This window comes from Trichosurus vulpecula, chromosome 3 (genome assembly GCF_011100635.1).
Source record: "Trichosurus vulpecula isolate mTriVul1 chromosome 3, mTriVul1.pri, whole genome shotgun sequence".
Lineage (NCBI taxonomy): Eukaryota > Metazoa > Chordata > Mammalia > Diprotodontia > Phalangeridae > Trichosurus > Trichosurus vulpecula.
In genome coordinates this window covers 123,850,157-123,874,572 of record NC_050575.1, presented here as the reverse complement: position 1 = coordinate 123,874,572, position 24,416 = coordinate 123,850,157, and the positions used below count along the sequence as shown (strand labels likewise).

The following is a 24,416-nucleotide window of genomic DNA, read 5'->3' as shown; positions in this document are numbered from 1 at the left end:
TAGCTCATTTGACCCATATCCCTGTGAGGTCCTGAATACAAGCAGCATTCATCTCATTTTGCAGAGGAGAGGTCTAAGAGTGTTAAGACACTAACGACATATGGCTAATACAATGTAAGTGGCAAAGAAAAGACTAGAACCCAGGTCTCTTGATTACAAATAGAGTATTTCTGCTATATAAATCCTTACCCTTCATTCACTTCTTAGTGTGATTAAAGATATTATTACCTCCAACTGTTTGACTTTTGAGCATAGTTCATTGTTTTCCTGTTCCTTCTTTTCTGAGAACTGGGCCTTGCTGAGAGCATCTTCCAGGGCTTGTCTTTCATTTTCAAGTTCGGTTTGTAGGGTTAAGTGTTCTAACTGTCTCCAGAGAAAAGTCACATTAAAATGGATACAGAAGTAGTTCTTGCAAACTAATGTAAAATACAAAAAGATAAGCAAAAGCACTAAAATAAAATTTACTGTTATTGTAATAATTCAGAATGATATTTTTTTCCAATGGTAGGGGAAGGAAGAATAAATTGACTTTTGTTCACTGAAAATGATAAAATTTAATTTAAAAGCATTTATATAGCATTTCTCAAAGCTCTTCTGGAAACTTTCCACTGGCAAAGCAAAAATTTCTTAAACAACCTTATAATAGTCATAATAACTTGCCTCTATATCAGATTTCATGTGTCAGGTTCTGTATTTATGTTATCTCACTAGATCCTCACACGAGGGAGGCATTGGAAGTATTATTAAACTAATTTTTCCAATCAGGAAACTGAAATTTAGAGACTTCTCCATGGCCACAGAGAAAGTGTTACGTGTAAGATTCCAGTACACATCTTCTGATTCTGAGGCTGGTGCTCACTCTCTGCTGTCCCACCTGCCTTCCTAGTTCTGCACAGCATCTCTTCAGACACAATGAAAGGCAGGCTGCGCTCCTGAGGACGTGCATGGTCCATGCTGCCTTTACTCTGCCCCTCACCTGTTTGAGTTGTTTGAGCCTCTCTAGTTCCTCTTTGTGCTGGTTACATTCAGCTTCCTTGGCTCTGAGCTGAGTCTCAAGTTCTGCTTCATAGGCACTTAAATCTCTTTGGGTCTGTTGAAGGGACATGTTTGCTTCTTGATGCTCTTGAAGTAACAATTCCATTTCATTAAGTTCCTGAAAGTATAAAAATGTTAATAATGATGGTATTCTTATAATAGCTACAGTAATAGCTTTATGGTTTGCAAAGCACTTACACGTTATCTTATTTGATCCTCATAACCACCTTGGGAAGGAGGTGCTACTATTATTATTCTCATTTTTCAGATGAGGAAACTGAGGCTGACAGGTTATGTGACCTGCCCAGAATCACACTGTAAGCATCTGAAGCTAAATTTGAACTCAGGTCTTCTTGACTCCAAGTCCATCACTCTGTCCACTGCATCACTTAGATGACCCACAATAATATGCATCTGCTTTAAGTCTACAACCCTTTTCTAAAGGCGGCAACATGGTAACGTATTTTAATGCGTACAACCTAGAATCTCAGGGCTGAAATGGCCTTTTCTAGGTACACATGATATCAGTAACATGTACTCTTTCTACGACATCTTTAACAAGGGGTCATTCAGTTTCTGGTTGAAATATCTCTAGTGATGAGGGAAGTCATGCTGTGACAAAGCAGTCTATTTCAAATTTGGATACTTCTGCTTGTAATGAAATTTTACCTTATATTGAACCAAAATCTGCTTCCCTATAATCACTTTCTTTCACTCCTCGTTGGTCCTGGTACTGTCCTCTGGAATCACACAGATTCCATCCTCCATATGATAGCTTTTCAGATATTTAATTCATATCCCTCCTCTAAGGCTTCTCTTTTGTAAACTACACATCCTGATTTCTTTAAAATGACCTTTTTATAACCTGGCTTTTAGTCCCCCAAACATCCTCGACATCTCTGTCAATACTCCAAGATATAGCAAGAAAAATTTGATTTAACATTCCAGCTACAATCTGAGCAGAGCATAGTACAATGAAACTATTATCTCCCTCTTCCTGGACACTAGATTTCTATCAATATAACCTAAGATTAATTACTTGGATTTTCTGGCTGCTCTATCACAATGTCAGCTCCTGAAAATCCCAAGACCTATCGACATTAATGTTGTAATAACAGCTGTATAAACACATACAAACCAATTTGAAAAAAATGTGGCTGACATTGGCAAAACAACTAGTAAGTTACTAAGGAGCTATTCTTTAAAACAACGACAGCTGCTTGAATCAGTTCCAAACTAGTTCATGTACAGACCAAAGGCACAATTTTAGTGAATGCCAACAGTAACATAAATGTAAGTTGCACAAAATACAGTTTGTAGTCATTTAAATTTATTCTTTCATTGGTTTTTATTCTAACAATTTTGGTTTTGGGTTATTAAGCTGGGCTCCCAAGGGATTCAGTCACAATATTATAGATACAAGACTTGTGATGGAAAATGATAATTTAGAGGAAAAATAGTTTCCAAACAAATGAATCTCAGGACCTACTTCGAGTTTGAGGAGGAATGGGGACCAAGCGGAAGCAGAGTAGTGTACACAATGACATACCAAATAGACTGGATACAGAACTGTATAATACTAGAGGTGGAAGGGACTCCTAGAACACAGAATGTTATAATACATATTGTTGCAATGAGACGGGGGTTTTAAAGATCCAAACCCCAATCACCTTTATGATTCGCCACATAGGCTAGTAATTCAGAAAGCCCTTTAAAAGAATCTTCATTTTATTAGGGAAGGGAGTTGAATTTTGAAAGTCTCACAATTTAAATGAAAAAAAAATTCCAGGAATTTATTTTAAAAATAGATTCACGTTTTCTCCTTCTTTAAAACCTTTTCTAATTATGTTAGTCAATCTAGATACTACGACTAAATTTCTTAAATTGAAGGAAAGAGAAAGAGACAAATGTGAAAATCATACTTTTCTCATATTTTCTGCATCCATAGCAGCAACCTCCAGCTCAATTTTCTCTTCTTCAAGTTTAGCCACTTTTTGCAATAAAACTTCTTTATCATTCTGCAGTGTTTGGCATTCATCCTGAGCCTTTGTGACCTGTCCTTTAACATTTTCAAGGTAATCTTGCAAGCCACTGATGATACTTTCTAAATCCTTCTTCAGGGCTTCATTGGCTGCTATCTGACCTGAACAAAAGGAAAGAAACATTAATATGGAAGCTTATGAAAAAATGCCTTCAAGGTATAATAATTATAGCATCATTATTGTTTAATATTACAATAAACTATGCTTCTTGATTAACAACATGATTATACAAATTACAAGTGACATGTTATTTTTATTTCTGTTATCATTACATACAGGGAAAGAAAAAAAATCATGAATGTTCTTGCTATTGAAAAAAGGGGACTCTGAAAATACCAGTATCAACTGCTGTTTACCCATATGCCTATTTCTAATATACATAGGTATTGAAGGAATGCTGGATGGAAGAATAAGAAAAGAACAGACAGGCTTTCACAAACAACGTTCCATAGCCGACTACTTTACAATCAAATGACCAAAGCTACAGAGAAGACAAGGTCCCACTGTGTTGCTTGTTGACTACAAAAAAGCATTTGATCTGCTAGAACAAAATGCAGTCTTAAAGCTTCTTTTTCAACAAAGCGTCTTCCATGAATATGTTACAGATTCACTGGAAGATATAAATAACAACACCGTTCAACAACTCTCAGATTATTAACACCAAATGAAGCATAAAACAGGGATATATTGCTAGTGTCATGAATAGAATGAATGAAAAAGCATTTATTAAGCACTTACTATGAAGATTATAAAGAATTTCTAACAGAGAATTCAAATGGAAGAGGGATTCCCTGTAAACGGTGAGGTCTTTCACATGCTCCTGTTTACAGATGATATTATGCTAAATGCATCCATGGAAGAAAAACCAAAAGGATGAAGGATGCCTACTGTCCAGAGACTCTAGGCCATGCTATATATAGTGGGATGGATAGTCCAAAGAATTGGTCTATTAGTACATGTTTTGCACAGATACCGCAGCTGGATGATGAAGTAGGCCCAGACTTGAAAAACCAGAAGAGAATGGGCTGTAATGTATTTAGGAGACTGTACAATGTTTTTAATGACCCTCAAGCTTCTATCTGAAACAAAATTTTTTAACATTAATATTTTTCTGTTGATGCTATATGTTGTGAATCATAAAATACTACAATTTCTTTCATTTTTTTTTCTTTTTAGCAGGGCAATTAGGGTTAAGTGACTTGCCCAAAGTCACACAGCTAGTACATGTGTCAAATGTGTGAGGCTGGATTTGAACTCAGGTCCTCCTGACTCCAGGGCCAGTGCTGTACTCACTGTGATACCTAGCTGCCCCAAATACTACAATTTCTAAGGAATCTAAGTTACAGATCACCCAATAATGGAGAGGTACATGAGAGGGTATGAATAGGCTACAGCTCTGTGTATTTTCATATTACCAATGAAGCAAGAGGGGTGAAGGAATATCAAAGAGATGTATGGCCAGGAAGAAGGTGGACTGGTCATTTATCAAGAGCGAGGGCTAATCAATGGACAGCCTGGGTGCTCCATCCCATGTACTGTTAAGAGACCTAGAAGAAGGTCTGAATCACATTCAGTGGACTCTGTGAAGTATATATTGGACTATATAGATAGGAGAGGCACAAGGAGAGAAGACATAGACAGTTATCTGCAGCGCTGGAGCACATGCCAACATTGATAAGTTCATGGATCCATTGAAATATTTTATAAATAATGATTATATAAATATGTAACATAATTAAGACATATTTATTATGCCAATTAATAATTATAACTATTATAACAATAGCTGACAATGCAGCACTCTGGCTATAAAGTAATATATGTAAAGAATCTCATTTTACTTATTCCTTGCCAATACCCCTTTGGAAACAGTTAATGTAAGCATTATTATTCTCGTTTTATAGACGAGAAATCTGAGGCCTAGGGAAGGTGAGTTAGTAGCAAAGCTAGGACTTAGAAGTCATCTAACTAAATCCAAAGCTACCTCTAGTACATTAAAGCTGCTTCTTTCAATCTAGAGTCAGTCACTGTGGGGTCACAGATTTTTTTTTTTTAAGAGCTAGACGTGGATAAGGGAAGAGAATAAATATTTACATAGTGCCTACTAGGTGCCAGGCACTGTGCTAAGTGCTTTACAAATACTATCTCACTTAAGGGACTTTAGGGAAGGAAAGGGACTTAAGGATATACAATGACAGAACAAAGCTAATCGAATTAGTTCTGGTTCCAGGGCTTCTAGAACATGATATCCTTACTGAAACTTATTCAGTTTCTAGAACATAATACAGCATCCTTATTGAAAATGATTCAGGGAAATGACCATAATTAATAATAAGATCTTCACCTTCAGTGAGCTGTTGCTCTAAGTCCTTAATATCATCAGTTTCTTTAGCAATCCGGGAGAGTATCTCATCTAATCGACATTCGAGCTGTTGATACTGTTTGTTCATAATGTCAAGCTGCTGTTCTTTGTTTTTCTTCTGAGCCTCCACATGAATCTATGAATTGCAAAGATTTAAAAAAAAAAGTTCTGAAAAGTCTTCTATCTTAAGAATCAAACTATAAAATCTCATATAAATAAAAGTTATTATTAGAAATAGCAACATTGTGATTTTGAGGGCATTATGGTAAAGAAAACCTGAAGAATGACTGCTCTTTTGAAATTAGGATTTATTCTTGCCATTTTGTATAAGAAAACAATATTTCACTAACTTTAAAAGATTACATAAATTCAACACTGCATTCCGGCTAAAATAATCCTTAAAGATTACCAACTTATTTTGGTATATAAGACCACAACTATAATAGTAGGTGTAACATTTCTACAGCACTTTTCAGTTTACAAAGTACTTTCTTCATAAGAACTTGTGATGTGTGAAGTATAAAGATTATTATTTCTATTTTACAGATGAGGAACCTGGATCTCAGAAAGGTGAAATTAATTGCACAGATGACCAAGTGAGCAAAGGAGCCAAGGTCTCCAGATTGTAAGTCCACTGTTCCTTCCACTGCACCAAATTGCCACTTTGGGTACTGGGGAACACATGGAACTCCCTTATGCAATGGTTCATATGGCTACAAAATCCCCAGGGAAAGCCCCATATGATCAGAAGCACAGAAAAATAAATCACCACACAACTAAAGTTAGATTACAGCTCAAACCAAGCTAGGATCCATTTGAATATACAGAAATAAAACACTTCCCAATTTTTAGATATCTGCTACCCAAAAAAATCATTTAAATTTAAAAACACGTAATAGTACCTACTATATGCAAGGTGCTGTACTAGGTGCTAAGAACACAAAAATAGATGTAACAACAGGCCCCTGCTCTCAAGAACCTTAAATACTCTAATGAGGAAAAAGGACAAGTATGTAAATAATTGCAATAAAAGGAAGAGCAATAGCAAAGGAGAGGTCCCATGAAAAATGCTATGGTAAATTTAAGGAGGGAAAATTTATTTTTATCAGGTAGAAGAGGGACAAGGGTGGACTTTTCAAGGAATGGAGGATATGATGGCATGAGTATGACATAAAGACAGGAAGACAGAACAGAATGACAGGAAAAAATGTATAACTGCTTCATCTACTGCTTAGGTTCTGAAGAACAGTTTCCTAATAAGATTAGAATAATCTAATAATAATAAATAACAATTAGTATAATTATTAAAGGAATTGTGTTAAATTAATTTAATTTAAAATTTTTAAATTTAAAATTAATTAAAACAAGAACAATTATTATAATAAGTAATAATAAAACAAAATATTTCCCCCCCAATTTTTTCTCTTTTGCACATTACTATATTCCTATCTACTAGCAGCTCTCAAATGCTTTGAGAGGAATAACGAGGAATATCCACACCAACAAAATTGCCTATCTTTAAAGGAAATAAACAGTTATCACCTACCTCTCTGTAGTGGGGTATGTGGTAGGAGACTAAAGCACTGAAGTTTGAGTGAGTGAGTGAGTGTGTGTGTGTGTGTGTGTGTGTGTGTGTGTGTGTGTGTGTATGTGTGTGCACAGACTCTGTGGGTACCTATTCAGCCTAAAAAATAAAATTACATTAAAAGCTACCTGAACATATATCACAATTTCTTTTAGCTTAGCAACAAATTCTCCACTAGATCCTTTTTTTCATGCAACACAAAAAGGCAGTTCAATATACAAATCAATTCTATTTTTAAAACAGCACAGAACAGTTTAAATAACAGTACTAGACAATGAAATTATTGCTGCTGTGGAGGTCACAAAAGGACTGTTGAAAAAAACAGGAACTTACAACTCGGTATTCTCTTTGCTTTTCGGGGAGAGGGACAGGGCACGATCCTCTCCGTTCACCCTAGAATCCCTCCTGTTAAAAACAAACAGTGATACCTGGGAAGTGTAGGCTAGGTACTTCTTAATTCCTTCTTCTATTTCATCTGCACTTCCCTCTCTGACAGTTGAATTTCTGCAACAAACCTGAGGCTCAGTGACTTCCTATAGCTTCAGACCACATTCTTAGCAGCGAAAGAGCAGCCAGTGACGTTCTGTCCAATCACTAACTGCCTCTGTGGGCTGGTCTCTACCCTCTGTGCTTTAAATCACAACACAGGAAGCTGGGGAAGAGCCAATGAAGCTTTGGGTTTGCTGCAGAGCTCAGCTTACCAAGAAGCTAGTCTGAGAGGAGCAGGCTTCTTTTTGTTTAGATGAGGGGAAATTCTCTCAACACAAAGATGAATAAAAATCATGGGAATTCTGCGCCTCTTGTAAAACTTTATAAGCTAAAATAGACGGTACTTTCCAATTGTATCTTTTTCTTTTTTTTAAAGTAGAGTTCTGAATCCTATTAAAAACCTGGATAGATTGTGACCTAATTTTAAAATGATTAATCTCTTTAGGCCTTATTAAGAAACCATTCATATTTACATGGTACTTTTAAGTATACTAGTGATAGACTAAGCCTGACACCCAAAGACCAGCTTAGTTAGGTATGAAAATGCTCCTTACCAGGCTGGATCCAGGGTGACAAAATTTTTTCCTAACCACAACTTTCTCCCCTTTTTATTTTGCTGTTTTATTCTGTACTTAAAGCTGAAAATAAATAAATGAGCATTTCCAATATACAGAAGAATACAAAAACAGGATTGTATACGAACTTGTAAATTTCTTATTTCATACTGTTTACTAAGGGAAAAAAGCATATATACACACACACACACGTATATATATATTCCATACTTTCAAAACTTCCCAGCTTATCTGCGTTTCCTTCTGAACTTCCTTTTGTTCTCTTATATGCATTTTTAAAAAGTTTCAGTAGTCCTCCTTTTTTTATTTGGGGGGGCATATATTGCTTACTTCTCTTTTCCTCCCCTAAATTCTCCCCCCACTCCATCCCCCAGTCAAAAACAGAGAGAGAGGAAAAAAACAAATCTTCAAGACAAATAAGCATAGTCAAGCAAAACAAATCCATACTGTGATCTTGTCCAAAAACTATATGTCCCTTTTGTGACTTTTAATTTATCACCTCTCTGTCAGGGGATTTATAATATATATCATAAGTCCTCTGGAGACATGGTTGTCAATGAATTCATACAGAGAATCAGGATGTAAAACTAGGTCTTCTGGACTCTAAGTATAGTGCTCATTCCACTACCCTTCCATGGAATGCCATCATTTAACTGAATTTTGACATTTTAGACTTTGGAACTGATCTGTACTTGTTTGAACAAAAGCAAAAAGGCCACAAGGGTTAATCTGGTTTATATGCACCATCCCCACTAACAGGCTTGTTTATAGTTGCACTGAAACTTAGGTACATCATTCTACTAATGGCTATTCCTCTTCACAGGCCCAAATTCACCACATTTAGACTTTTGGTTTTCTATAAAATCTAGCATTTATTCAGATCCTTGAAAATGATTAACTTTGGCACTATCATTTAGGTCACATTTATTAAGTACCTATTGTGTATACAACACTGTAGTACATAATGGAAGATATTCAACATTTAGATATTATATATAATCTATATTTTTAAATATAGTTACACAGCATATAGATACATCTTTACATTCTATAATATATCTATAGTTAAGTATGGTACCAGTGATAGACTAAGCCTGACACCTAAAGGCCAGCTTAGTTAAGTATGAAAATACTCTTCATCAAGTTAGATGCAGGGTGACAAAATTTTTCTTAATCATAGCTCTCCCCTCTTTTTATTTTGCTGTTTCATTCTAAACTTAAACACGAAAATAAATAAATGAGCATTTCCAAATACACAGCAGAACACAAAAAGAGGATTGTATGTGAAATTGTGAATTTCTACTTCATACTGCTCACCTTAAAAAATATGCATATATATAATAAATTCCACACTTCACTTTCAAAACTTTCCTGCTTGTCTGTGCTTCCTTCTGAACTTCCTTTCGTTCTCTTCTGTGCATTTTAAAAATATTTCAGTAACCCTCATTTTTTTTATTTGGGGGTGGGGGCCCTCACTATTGTTAACTTCTCTTTCTCCCCCTCAAGTGTGTAGCTATCCCCCCTCATATACAGATATATCTATAAATTTAAATATATACATTATATAGATATAAATAATAGTACCAACAGCTAACTATAAGTCACAATATTGTGTGAAAAACATGACAGAAGGTACAAACAATGTATTATGCGAGATCTGAAGGGGAAGGCTGAGATTTACACTAGGAGATCAGGGAAGGCTTCTTGGAGAAGTTGGTATTTGAGTTAGTTTTTAAAAGATGGTTACATAAGACCTTAGAACACTGATTGTTAGAATTTGGAACACCAGAGCTGTGAAGAAGCCTCAGAGTTCATAAGGTCCTTCTGCCTCCTTCTCTGCCACTTCATCTCTACCATCCTACCTCATAGAGAAGAGGAAGGAAGAAAAAGGAGGGCGAATGAAAGGGAGCTTTGGAGGAGATCTCAAGTATTAGGCTGTATTACAAAAACATAACATTGAGAATAGAAGAGACCTTAGAACACAGAATGTCAGGAAAGGAATATTAGAATGCAGAATGTTATAACAGAACACAGAATGTAGAGTCGGAAGGGCCCCTAGAAATCATCTGATCCAACTCTTTAATTTTCTAGCTAAGCAAATCAAGATCCAGAGTGGTTACTGTTGTGTAGTGTAATGGTTAAATCTATTACGCACTAAATTTGTTCCTTGCTACACCCTGAGCACCCATACCCACTAATGGTGAAAAGTTAAACTCTATAAGTGAACTTATGAGTTAACTCTAAAAGCAAAATAGCTATATTCGGGTTGCTATCAAGTATTATTAATATAGTCATTAACTTACTTACATGTCTTGGGTCTTTGGGATCTAGATTATCTATGGCACTTTCTGCATCCTTTATTTCCATCTCTTTTTTTGTTATTTCTGTATTCTGCTTCTCCATCTGCATTTCTAGATTCATTGATTCCTGACGTAACTGATTTAGGAGTTGTATCTTACCACTTAACTGTTTGAGGAGAACTCCTTTTTCTGTTTCAGAAATCTAAAAAACAAATGTGCACAGAAGCAAATGAAAAAAAAACCCACATGTTCAACTAAGCATGGAGAGAAAACACTGACTTAGAATTTACAGCAGTGAATTTTGTAATGTAACAAGAACGTTGGAAATTCTACCAAAGAGCAAGGGTAGAGAATTTTAGCCATAAGACCAGATTCAGTCTTGTGTGGTTCAGTACAACCTTTCTGCCTCTGTTTACACAATACAAAATACACTGGGATTGTGGTAATACTTCAAACAGACACACACCAAAGCTCATAAAAGCTAGATGCTCCATTTAAAGCAGGCTTCATGAGGCAAAAGGGCATCTATGTACTCATAGAAGATATTTGGTGACATTTTACCTGAAGTACAAAAACACTCCAGCAATCTTCCACTACTGGGAATTCACATTTGCTACAACACTTTAAAGTTTACAAAGAACTTCCCTCACAGCAAGCCTGTGAAGTAGAATAACGAGCATTATTATCCCTCACTTTATAAACAAGGAAATAGCTAGGGAATGTTGGAATCTGGTTTGGAACACAGAGCTTCTTGCGTCACCATGTCTAGCAGTCTTTACTGAGGAGAGTTTGGCTTTAAAAAAAAAGAAGAGGTTTGAACAATGGTTGAAACATTGAAAAGAGGGTTATGAAAAAGAACACAGAAGACTGCAACACTTTTTGTTCCTTCAAAATCCTTCAGTATTGAGGTTTCTATATTATGCATTGTTCACAACAGAGCCAAGATTAGGGATATGCAAGCTAAGATACAGAGAGAGTGTAACAAGGAATGGTTTTTAATTTTACTCGTTATAAGAACGTTTCTCATGTCAGAAAATTCTTTTCTTCCTGTTCTGTAGGTATTTATTTAGTGACAAAACAGTTTCTAGTTGTTAAAGTGGAGGCTCAAGATAACACACATAGATGGCTATGGCATGCATGGTATCATCTTTTTTTTTTAATTTTTTTTTTTTTGCAGGGAGGAAGGCAGGACAATTGGAGTTAAGTGACTTGCCCAAGGCCATACAGGTAGTAAGTATGTCAAGTGTCTGAGGCCACATTTGAACTCAGGTCCTCCTGACTTCAGGGCCTGTGCTCTACTCACTGCACCACTTAGCTGCCTCTGCATGGTATCATCTTAAAGACACACAAATACTTTGGTTTGGTTGACTTTTTATCTTCTAGTGAAAAAACTTCCTTCTGTTCTATCGTCATATCAGACACTATTTGAAACATTATCATGGAGCCTTTATATGAACCCTCAGAATACTGTTTATGCTATTATGTTATAGAGACATTACACAGGAAATCATTCCCCCATTCCATTACCGCCAGGATGTTAAAGCTAATCATCAGCCATACATAAAAACTCATCACCCAGAAAACTATACTTGGAGAAACCTGGAAGTTAGATTTCTTTTAAGAGGCCACATACAAAACAAATTCTATTCTATTATCTATACTAATGTCTCTTTAGGTTGGTGCCCTTTTTTTTTTTTTTTTTTGCATTTTTGTTTGGCTCTTACATACTTTTTTCAATTTTATGGCTTCTTCCAGTTGTTTAAATTCTTCTGTTGCTTTTAAAATGTTCTGCTCTGCCTTTGCCATTTCATTATGCAGTTCTTTCAATTGGGCTTGGGCTGCAAAGGAAGCAAAGAAAAAATGGAGCATATATGCTATCAAATACTGTCCCTTTGTGACTTAACTCCCTCTTTCCCCCCTACTAAACTCTTGTTCAGGTGGAAAAGATTTAACCACAAAACATATAAGAAACAAAGTAACTTTTCATCTTGCTCTAGGAACTCAGGATCACACAACTAGAAGGGCCATTAGAGAAAATTATGGAGCCTGATTCCCTTGTTTTACAGGGGAACAAAGAGAGACTCACAGAAAGTTTCCTCAAGTCCCGCACCTAATTGCCAGAACTAGGCCTAAACCCTAATATTAATTCATATTTATATAGCACTTTATGGTTTATAAAGACCTTTCTCTACAATGACCCTGTGTGATACAGGCAGTACCAGTGTCATCAGTTACATTTTACAGAAAAGGAAACTGAAGCTAGAACAATTAAGTAACTTGCACAAGGTTGCATAGCTAAGTAACTGTTAGAACCAGGACATGAACTCAGTTCTCCTGATTTTTTCTACTATATCATATCTTGACCTCTCTCAGCATCAGGTTGGGGCCTGGGGCAGGGCTATCCCATCTAATAAGGAAGGGGAAAAAATATATCCCTTCAGGTCTCCATAAACAGCTTTTCACCACTGGCCAATAGGCCACCCTGCCTAGATCAGTACCACTGAACACAGTGCCACTGTTCCCAATGTGGGGGGGGCAATAACTAAATCCACATCTTATTTGGGGCCTAGCTCCCCTTGTTACTGGGAAGCATGTGATACACTACTGTCCAATGGCTGGGCAAACTGTTTCTTGCTCCTCTCCAGAGCTGACTTTTACTTATAATTAGAGAAAACCACTTTCTTCTACTTTGGTTCCTTGTTTCCTCCTTCCTATCCATCTATACCTTTGCTATCTCCTCCTGTCTTCTCCATCCATAGTGCCTTCTGGGACTACCACTTTTATTGTTAACAAGCATCCCTTTATGTTTTGGGTTTTTTTCAGTTTTCAGAGGAAAATTATTATTTTTGAACATATTATCAAGAATGGAAAAGAAAAAAAGAACTTACATAGAAAAGAACTGAGTACATTAATATACAAAAAGTAATCACAAAACAAAATCAGCAAACTCCCCCAAATCAATAAAACAAAATGATCTCAACCACTATTTGCTTTTTTGAAAATGTCAATTAAATTGATATCATCAACATAGGAATAGTGTTAGAGACTGGATCTGTCATCTCACTCTTGGAATACGATATTCTGGAGGTCAATGGAGCTAGGATTAAAACCAAGAATCACCTAACCAGAAAAACTGAGTATCATGCTCCAAGGCAAAATATTGAACTTTCAACAAAATAGAGGACTTTCAAGCTTTCTCAGTGAAAAGACCAGAGCTGAATAGAAAATCTGACTTTCAAACACAAGAATCAAGAGAAGCACGAAAAGGTAAACAAGAAAGAGAAATCTTATAAGGGACTTGCTAAAGTTGAACAGTTTTGTTTACATTCCTACATGGAAAGCTGAGTGTATATGATTCATGAGACCTCAGTATCATAGTAGCTGAAAGAAATATGCATATATATATATATATACACACACACATACACATATATATGTGTGTGTGTGTGTACGTATATATATATATACATATGTGTGTGTCTATGTATGTATATATGTAGGTATATATATATATATATACACACACACACACACACATATGTATATATAGAGAGAGACAGAGGGCACAGGGTGAGTTGAAGATGAAGGGATGATATCTAAAAAAATAAAATCAAATTAAGGGATAAGACAGGAATATATTGAGAGAGGGAGAAAGGGAGAGATAGAATGGGGTAAATTATCTTGCACAAAAGTGGCAAGGAAAAGCGGTTCTGCAGGAAGGGAAGAGCGGGCAGGTAAGGAGGAATGAGTAAATCTTGCTCTCATCAGATTTGACCTGAGGAGGGAATACCACACACACTCAGTTGGATATCTTACCCCACAGGAAAGAAGGAGGAAGAAGATAAAAATGGGGGGACGATAGAAGGGAGAGCAGACAGGGGAAGGAGGTAATCAAAAAGAAACACTTTCAAAAAGGAACAGGGTCAAGGGAGAAAATTCAATAAAGGGGGATAGGTTAGGAAGGAGCAAAACATAGTTAATCTTTCACAACATGAGTATCGTGGAAGGGTTTTACATAATGATACGCATGTGGCCTATGTTGAATTGCTTGCCTTCTTAGGGAGGGTGGGCAGGGAGGGAAGAGGGGAGAGAATTTGGAACTCAAAGTTTTAAAAACAGACGTTTAAAAACAAAAAAAAAGTTTTTGCATGCAACTAGGAAGTAAGATACACAGGCAATGGGGCGTAGAAATTTATCTTGCACTACAAGAGAAGAAGGGAAAGGAGGATGGGAGGGGAGTGGGGAGACAGAAGGGAGGGCTGACTGGGGAACGAGGCAACCAGAATATATGCCACCTTGGAGTGGGCGGGAGGGTAGAAATGGGGAGAAAATTTGTAATTCAAACTCTTGTGAAAATCAATGCTGAAAACTAAATATATTAAATAAATTAAATAAAAAAATTTTTAAAAATTAAAATGAAACATTCATTTCTCAGATGAATTATTTTATAATATGTGTTAAAACAATGAATAATATTTTTATATGAATTAATGCAAAGTTAGTTCCCTAGAATTAGAAATATAGCTTCAATTTAATTAAATCAATTCTGTAAGCATTTATATAATCTACTACATATCAATGCATTAAGCACTAGAAAATATAGAAAGAGAGGTAAGATACAGTTCTAGTTCTTGCAGAATAAACATTTGATATGAGACAACCTATACACAAATATCAACAAAATAAAAGTGCATAGTAGAGGCAAAACTAAAAGATATGTAATAATTGAGGCCGAGGAGAGCAGCGGTCATTACTTACTAGGTCATTGTTTATTAGAATGGGAATGGCCATTACTTACGTGGATTGGAGACAGACCTTGGAAAATTTCTTGAAGGAGTAAGAATTTGAGTAGGGCCTGAAAGAATGGGTAGGATTTCAACACACCATGATGATAGGGGAAGTGCTCTAGGCATAAGGAATGGTGTAAGCCAGACATGCCAAACATGCATCCCACAACATGGCCAAGTGAGACCAGAACCATATTAAAATGTAACTGGGAAACATTGAACAAAACACATAAAATATAATAAAACAGATGTTAATATGTGGCTTTCTAAATCAATATATAGCATGCAGGGATCCTTATGTTTGATTTAGTGGCCCCTGTTTCTATTTGAGTCTGACACCACTAGTACAAGCAAAAGCATGACTTTATCTCTAGTAACATAACCAACTCTGTGAAAAAGGAGAGTACTTTGTAATGAAGCCTGCATACTATGTCTAAAGTACTAATATCTTGAAATCCACTATACTTTCAAAACAACACAAATATTTTTTCTCCTTAATCTGCCCAGCACAAACCATTTGATAAACTTCCCTAAAGCACAGCTCTGATTATGCTACACCTCTGCTCAAAACCTTCACTGGCTACAAGATAAAATCTCTTTATCCTGGTACCAAAGGCCCCAACTGAACTTTCTATCTCACAATATTTGCCCCCTCTACACTCCAGTCAAGTGTGACTAATTGCTATTCTCCAAACATATCACTCACTCTCTTCCACCTTACAGCATTTGTTTACACTATTCCATATGACTGGAATATGCTCCCACATCTCTAACTACTGAAATTCTGCTTATTCTTCAATGCCCAGTCAAATTCCACCTTTTCCAAGAAGACTTTTTTGATTTCCCCAGCTACAGCTGATTCTGTCTTCCTCTGATACTTTACAGCACTTTCCCTATCTGTATATGCATTTGTGTGAATGACATACACTGGAATATAAAACATGACGGAGGGGGGGAGGTTGTGATCTATGAAAATGAAGGGAAGAACAAAAATCCATAGAGGATGCAGAGTATTATTTATGAATATCTCACTTTACCTATTAGATTATAAACTCATTGATGGCAGGGAGAGCATCTCTGTGTCATCCCCACTGCCTAGCACATTTTCCTACATGCAACCACTTAATTTTTTGTACTTGTTTGTTGAATGAGTGTATTGGTAATGTAAATTTAAATAGGCCCATGTGACCTGCTTATGTCACAGGAAGCCTAAGTCATATAGGGTAGAGCGGGAAATCTCAGAGCAGTTAGAGCTGAAGGAGAGAGAGGAGGCGTGCTAGCTGTGCTGGGAGTGTGTTTGTGGGAAGGCCCCAGCAGAGGGGCAGATGGCTTTGGGATGGAGTCGTTCTCTGCTGTGATACTGTGCATTGAATTCTTTGCTACTTTGATGGACTGGACTTATTAGTTTTGGGATTTGGTTCTCTGGTGTCTGAATAAATATTTTACTTCTTCTCCCTTCTACATGGAGTCTATTATATTTTGCGATACAGAACTACACAGGCATTTGCACAATTATCATTGACGTCGTGATTACTGCCTTGTTACTACAATGAGTAAATGAAAGCAAAGAATCAACGTTTAGGTGATTAAAGAAGTAAGAAACAAAACAAAATTAGACTGAATTACCTTTTTGTGTTTTTAAAGGGCAGGAGTAAAAACACAGATTTACCTGCTTTTATTTTGTTTTCTTTATCTTTTAGGTGTAAATCCAATGTTTCAGCATGTTTCCCTGGGACTTGTTCATTTACAAGTTCTTCTTTATAAAGTTCCATTTTTTGAATCTGTATTGGCTGGGCATTATCACCAATATAACCTTCAGTGGTGTACATATTTCTTTTATATCTGGATTTTCCAATATAAGGACTTTCACCTGGGACATCATAAATTTCAGTGTACTGCAAAAGTAAATTTATCATATTATTATGCAGTATGTGACTTCATAAAGAAATTCAAATCAATCAAACATCATTTTATTACTGAGTTAAAGAGAATAGTAACATTCCGTGAATTTGTAAAATTCATAAATTGAATTTTTAAAATTTATAAAATACCAAATATTAGCACTGGTAGGAACTGGTAAGATATCACAGCACTAAATATGGGAAATGGAAGAGCTTTCAGAACATAAAATTTAAAAACACAGAACAGAATTTTAAAGCTGAAAGGGACCTTAGAACATAGAATATCAGAGCTGAACAGGCCCTTAAAACACAGAATGTGAGAGCTGGAAGGGACTTCAGAGATCGTCAAGTTCAACTTCTATTTATAAGGCCTGGTTAATTTATCATTTTATAGGTGAGGCTCTTGAGGCCTAAAGAAGTTTAATGACTTACTCAAAGTGAGAAATCAGAACAATGCTGAATAAAAACGTTTGTACCCTGGTTTAATACACATTTGACTGATTCACAAAAACACAAAAAGTTGCTAAATGACTTACCTCTGGTGGATAATAATTTAGTGGCTCAAACTTGGCATCAATTTTATAAAAAGCCAATTCTTGTTCTAGTTCATATTGTTTTTGGCAAGCACGAGTGAGTTCCATAGTCTTCTGTTTTAACTATTATTCCAATTTGGGTATAAAGCAAAATACGGAATCAGTAAATTAGCAACCAGCTCCAATGGTTTTTTTTTTTTCAAAAAAGCAAGTAATGGGAGTAAACACACACACACACACACACACACACACACACACACACACACACACACACACAAACAGTAAAAGATCATGACAATTAATACTAAATTGTCAACAAATAAGAATATACCAAGGCTACCATTTCACAAGAGATCACATATAAAAGATCTTGGGAATGGTGATATATTTCAGTCTTAAATTGGAATGTTTATTAGTATGTTGTACTGAGTTCTACAATCATAACTTTTCACCTAGCCAAGCACTAAAAAATTCTATCCATTATTTCTTAAAAAGTGACTAACCAGGTAATCATATACTGATCCTCATTCTTCTCTGATAATAAAAATACATGTAATAGAATTAAATGATTTTTATCTTCTTTAATTCTCATTAAAGGCAGTGATATAAGAAAAAAAGGAACTGATCCCATTTCTGTTGGATTATGGCTAGCGAGAGCTTAGATATCAAGCATTTAGAATTAAGTCTCATCAAGATATGGGTCATAATGTTAGCTTACAATTTTATAAACTTTGGCAGTTAACAAAGTAGTTCCCTTACAACAGCCCTATGAAGTAATGAGGACAAGTATCTGTATCCCAACTCTACAGATGATGCAACTGAGGTTCATAGAGGGACTGTTACACACTGCCCAATGCTGACAGTAAGTGGTGGATCCAACACTCAAACTCAGGGTTCCTGATTCAACTCTAATTGTCTTCCCATTATGCCACATTTCCTGATGTGAGCTCACTGAAAAGAAAGTAATATCACAATGATTCATGACAGTTTTGTAAAGTATTTCCACTGTATTTTGAGACATTTCAGCTATCTGAATAGATTCCAAAGATCTATTATGTGCTTTGGGGGCTCATTTCTGAAGGAAGTTGGATAGCAAAAAGAGAAAAAACATGCTTGAAAGTTCTAAAAGCTATTTTAAAAAATAATAATACATGCATATTCCCACACAAGTCCCCAAAATGGTACTACAGGAAACACTGGAAATCAACAAATTAAACAGTATGTGATGTGCATAGTGACATGTAGTCATATGTAATGTAGAATACAGTCATCTCTTGATTATCTATAGCAATGAGGCTTTACATTAATTATCTCATTTGATCCTTACGATTCCAACCTTCTGTGAAGTGTACCCAGAGAGGAAAAATGACTTGCCAAGAGTCTTACAAATATCCTAGATAACATGGCCACAGATAAACCAATAACTTCTTTGAGAAGAGAGTTGTGACACTCTCGTTTACCAGATGAACCAGTGATGTATCTGTTGCACAACAACAGAATGGAATCACAGGAGAGCTAATGCTCAGAATGAGCCTGAGGCTGATGAGAAAAGCTAAGGACAAATAAAAGAGGATTTTTGAAGCTAAGTTGGAGAAAACAGGAGTCAAAGGAGGAATGAGAAGACGATAACAAATGATGGAAGAAGGAAGAATAGCTAAACTTTTGCTTCTGTTTTCTTTTCCAAGGATGATCTTGAGAGACTGGGAAGGGCAGAGAAAAAAGTGCTAATAGAGAGTTCACACCAGAGATAAGTAGGAAGATAGCAAGAAAGCACCTGGCTGCCTTGGAAGAGTTCAAGTCTTCAAGTCCAGAGAAATGACATCTCAGGGTGCTGGAAAAACTGGCAGATGTCATCATTGAGCTGTCAATAGTTACCTCTGAAAGGTCATGGAGAATGGAGACAAGTGAACAGAATCTGAGAAAGGCAAGTGTTATCTCAATGAGATCTGCAAACTATAAGCCAGTGAGTTTAAATTTAATTCCTGGCAAAATTCTAGAATATAGAATCTGAGATTACCTCCAATTTACTCTCTGTATCTCTCACATGTACCTAGTCATTTGCACGTTGTTTTACTCATTAGAATGTGACCTCCTTTAGGGCACAGACTGTTTTTTGCCTTTATTTGTGTCTTAGCGCTGAGCACACTGTCTGGAAGCACAATGGCTTCCTTGTCTTCCTTTAAGTCCCAACTAAAATCCCATTTTCTACAGGAAACCTTTCCTAACCCCTCTGAACTCTAGTGCCTTCCCTTGATTAATTATTTCTTATGTATCCTAAATATAGGTTGTTTTTATATATTTATTTGTTGTCTCCTCCATTAGACTGTGAGCTCCTCGATGGCAGGGACTGTCTTTTGTCACTTTGTGTATCCCTAGAACTTAGCACAGTACCTGGCATACATTATAGGCTTGTTAAGTGTTTACTGATTAATTAAAGTGCTTGAGCTTGTTGAATCAACTTAGAGACAGTTGGTGAACATTTAGAAAAAGAAGCATTATATTCATCAATAACAGGTAGCTTTAGGCTACCATCATTTCTTTTTTGCATAGGGCAGCTAAATGGGAGATCAGGGTAGGGCTGTGTATATAATTTGCTTTGATTTGACAAAGTATTTTGTGGAAAAGATGGAAATATGTGGACTAGGCAACAGTAGTTAGTTGGTTTACAGAATGGTTGAAAGGCCAAAACCAAACAAAGTCATTCATGGTTCAATGTCAAGTTGAAAGGACATCTCTAGTAGTGAGCCCCAGTAACTGGTACTCACACCTGTGGCATAGATGATGTCCTTATTACATTTATAGATGACACCACACTGATTTGAAAAGCATCTCTTCCGAAGACTATGAAGGGCATAGCTATGCCCTTTTTTTCAGAGAAGAGAAGTGACATGCTAAATTCAGTAACAATTCTTTTGACTCTCAAATGTGTGCTGTTTTCACTGTACCATATTGACAGGCTTCAAGGAGAACTACATAGCCTAAAATTTAGGTGAAGTGAATTATCAGCTCCTAGAATAATCATGAGTTGACTGTATTTAATATATTGAAGTAGATCAAATTAACTGCCTCACATCTCCCCCTTAACCCAGTATCATGGGAATTAGAGGTTATGGGAACCTTGGAGATCATTAAGTCCAATCCTCTCATTTTATAGACAAGACTATAGAGAGAAGTTAAGTGACTTACCCAATGTCACACAGGGAGAATTTGAACCTAGGTGCTCTGGCTACAAGTAAAGAACTCTTTCTACCATGCCATGTTACTTCAAAGCGCACGTTCATTTCAAAACATATAAACAATTCCACAAAAAGCAGGCAAGCAGAACATAATATGTAAGCAAGTGATTTAATATCAATTATCATGCAAACAAATTCCACGTGGTAAGCATTTCAATCAAGAGAAACTACCTGTAATGAGGAAGACAGAATCAGTAGAAAATGATCTGCCAGAAACCAAGATACCAGCTAAAGGAACAAAGAAGTAAACAGAGTTATGTCATAAAAGTTCATGAGTTGAAAGGGTTCTTAGAGATCACTGAACATAACTCCCTCATTTTACAGATGAGAAAACTGAGACCCAGAAAGGCAAGTGACCTGTCCAAGGTCACAGAGAAAGCTATGAGGCACAAAGCTGCAATAAGAACCCATACATGTTAACTCTAACACCAGTACTCTTGTCATCAGATCCTGTTTAGACTAATTATTTCCAAACAAAATTCATATGAAGGGACCTGACAAATACTGTGACAATCTGACAAATAAACTAGGAAGATGCCAGGTTTCTCCACTGCACTCTGCTCACTTTCCCAAAGTCAACACTTCCCTGTAGCTTAGTCCAAGGCCCTAATAAAAAGATTATTTCTCAAGCGGATTACTGCAGTAAAGGCAGAAGAGACCAAAAGGACACGGTTTAAGTATCTGTGTTTCAAGTGATTTTCCTATTCAGATGTAAGCTGAATGCAAAGGAAGAATAATAATCATGATGATGATGATGATGATGATGATGATGATGGTGACATTTAACATTTATTTAGTGCTTACTGTGAGCCAGGAACTGTGCTGAGCAATTTGTAATTATTATCTCATCTGATCCTCACAGCCATCCTGGGTGGTGGGTGCTATTATCATCCCCATTTTATTGATGAGGATACTGACTCAAATGAAGGTTAAGTGACTTCTCCAGGGTCACAAACCTAGCATGTACGTGTCTGAGGCCAGATTTGAACTCTAATATTCCTGACTCCAGCCCAGTGCTCTATCCACTGCACAAACTAGCTGCCCTAGTAACTAGAGGGAGGTCCAGGTGTTAACAGAGCAAGAAATTATGCATATTAAGCGCTACCTGCCAAGTTTGAACTGGTAAAGCAGAACAGTTAATGGTATGTGATGCTTACCCCATCCTTTAAGACCTAACTTAAATGTCAACACCCACAAGAAGTCTGCCCTGCTCCTCAAGTTAGAACTGATCTTTGCTGCCTCCAGGCTCACAGCATTCTGTCCTGTTTTATTCTCTTACATAATCTGTTCTATCTTATGGCCACTGAATGGTCGTTGCATGTTTTCCTATGTATTACAACCCTCCAGTTAGACCACAAGGTCACAACAGCAGGATGTCTGTCTTCATTGTCGCTGTGTTTCCCATCTGTGGCTGTAATAGTAATCAGGGAAGGACTTTTCTGCTGTTCTTCTCTTTTGGGATGCTAAGGCTATCAAATGCCTTTAATGAGTCAGGTAAAGTGGACCCCTTTTTGTTTTGGGGTGTTTCTCAGCACTACGGCAAAGGGAGTCATTGGTTGGAAACAATGTATATGATGGTACTAGTGACTGAAGAACTTTCCCACACCCTGGTGTTAGTGATTTCCCACACCCTAAATGCCAAGTTGGCCCTAGCCCTCAAGGTCCTGAACAAGCGTGTACGTACTGGAAGGTTAGTGTTTGACTTTTGGGGCTATACTCATTGAAAGAGTGACAAGACTCTGGGCAAGCCATTGAAGCCACCCCCCTGGCTTTGAAACCCCAGATGTTGGTGCTTCTCTGTACGTATTGCTGTGGGTAGACTGGTTTGTAATTTCTGTTTGTGTTTTCTCTCAAGTTCAGGGTGCTGACTTTTCCCCCTGAACTAAGTGCATGATATATGTATGTCTAATTAAACTGAGAATGTTAACCCCTTAAAGTTGCTTTCCTTAGCAAAGTAGATCAAAGAAGCTTTGTTAGCAGCCCTCCTGTGTGTTGGTGTCATTGGTCTTTCACAACCACAGTAGCGGCTAGCAACATTGCTATTACAGTAGCTCACTTAGTACAGTGTGAGTAGATACTTCATCAATGTCTGGTCTGTGAGTGAATGTGGCATCTTTACTCCAACTTCATCCATGGCAGGTAGGAAAGATCTAAGGTCCATGACTTTGTGACAAATGCTACAAAAGCCACACATTCTTACTGAGAATACCATACAACACAAAGAGCCTAACGTGAGATACACCTGCCAAAGGGCTACTGCCCAAGCCCTATTACAGAGGCCTAAGACCCAGAAAGAAAGCACACTGAACATGACAACAAAGGGTCAGAAGCCACATACCAGCTCGCTCTTGGTGCTGAGGTCACTCTGAAGCTCCTTGTAGCTGTGTTTGTGCTGGGCAATTTCCTCTTTCAAAGATCGGTTTATCTCATTCTGCTTTTTCATTTCTTCCAAGAATTGGGCCTGTTTGTTCTTTAGCTCTTCTGCTTCTTTTGTCTTCTTTTCCAAGTCTCTTTCTAGTCGTTCTATCTCTTCTGTCAACAAAAATAAAACTGTCATTCTCATTTCTCCCTGATCTTCTTGAGATGAAGCATGATGTAGGGGAAAAGCCCTGGACTTAAAGTTCCAAGATCAGTGTTGAATGTACTGTGACTTTGCCACTTATTAGCAAGATGACTTGAGCAGATCTCCTCCCCTCTCAGAGGCCATGTTTACTCTGAAGTAAAATAGGCAGAGTAACCATACTATTTGTCCTAACAGAGGGTATAGAAGGAAGCACTGGGGAAACTTTAAAGCCTTTCTGAAATATGAGCTATCATTATTATTACGACTACAACAACAATGATGACCACCTATGTCTTAAAGACATATGTAAAAAGATTTTTAAAAATGTGGTAATAATTCTATTAAAAATTTGATCCTGTGCAGTATTTTGAAAGACTAGCTTTACAATGCAAAATAACAAGCAAAATCTCATGTATTTTTAGAGCTTTACAGTTACAAAGCACTTTATTCATATTATCTCATTTGATCCTAACGAAGTTACTATGAAGTGAGTAGCAAAAGGATTTTAGTTCCATGATTAAGATTCAGAAGGGTAGAGTGATGTATTTGTCCAAGGTCACACACAGAGCTGAGTAAGTGGCAGAGTCAGGCATTGAACTCAGATCTTTCAACTGCAAATCTAGTGCCATCTTTCTTCTACCACAGTAGCCTCCAAACATGATAATATTTTTCTATGCAAATTATTTATTATTAGGAAACTCATAATAAAACATGTTTTTTGAAAAGTGCGTTCTGAATTTTTTTTCAGAAGCTTAGACTTTGACTTAGAAATTCCGTAACCTTACCTAAATCAAATCTATCAAAAGATTCCTGCCTGTCCCGACTTGTCACTGGCTGATCTTCCAAACTTTCCAGAGATCTGAGGTGGAAAATGGTATATAGGTGGTAATGAGGAAGTTCTACTACTGGATTGCCTTCCAGAACCAGAGAAGTTAAATCATTGAGTGACTTCAACTTGCTTACTTCCTGGAGCTGAAAAAAGACACATAATTATTAGAGTTCTATGAA

At 36.7% G+C, this 24,416-nt stretch overlaps 1 protein-coding gene across 1 annotated transcript in view; it reads right to left on the bottom strand.

The window, feature by feature from the left end:
- Positions 1 to 24,416, bottom strand: part of CNTRL (centriolin) — a 90,223-nt gene that overhangs the window by 46,949 nt on the left and 18,858 nt on the right. The window contains exons 6-16 of the mRNA XM_036750283.1: positions 24,194 to 24,380; positions 23,184 to 23,377; positions 21,017 to 21,073; positions 17,613 to 17,732; positions 16,845 to 17,070; positions 12,117 to 12,226; positions 10,396 to 10,590; positions 5,422 to 5,575; positions 2,958 to 3,178; positions 977 to 1,153; positions 229 to 363 (exon numbers count right to left, since the gene is read on the bottom strand). Coding sequence (XP_036606178.1) covers positions 229 to 363; positions 977 to 1,153; positions 2,958 to 3,178; positions 5,422 to 5,575; positions 10,396 to 10,590; positions 12,117 to 12,226; positions 16,845 to 17,070; positions 17,613 to 17,732; positions 21,017 to 21,073; positions 23,184 to 23,377; positions 24,194 to 24,380 — 1,776 coding nt within the window. The remainder of the gene's footprint in view (positions 1 to 228; positions 364 to 976; positions 1,154 to 2,957; positions 3,179 to 5,421; positions 5,576 to 10,395; positions 10,591 to 12,116; positions 12,227 to 16,844; positions 17,071 to 17,612; positions 17,733 to 21,016; positions 21,074 to 23,183; positions 23,378 to 24,193; positions 24,381 to 24,416) is intronic.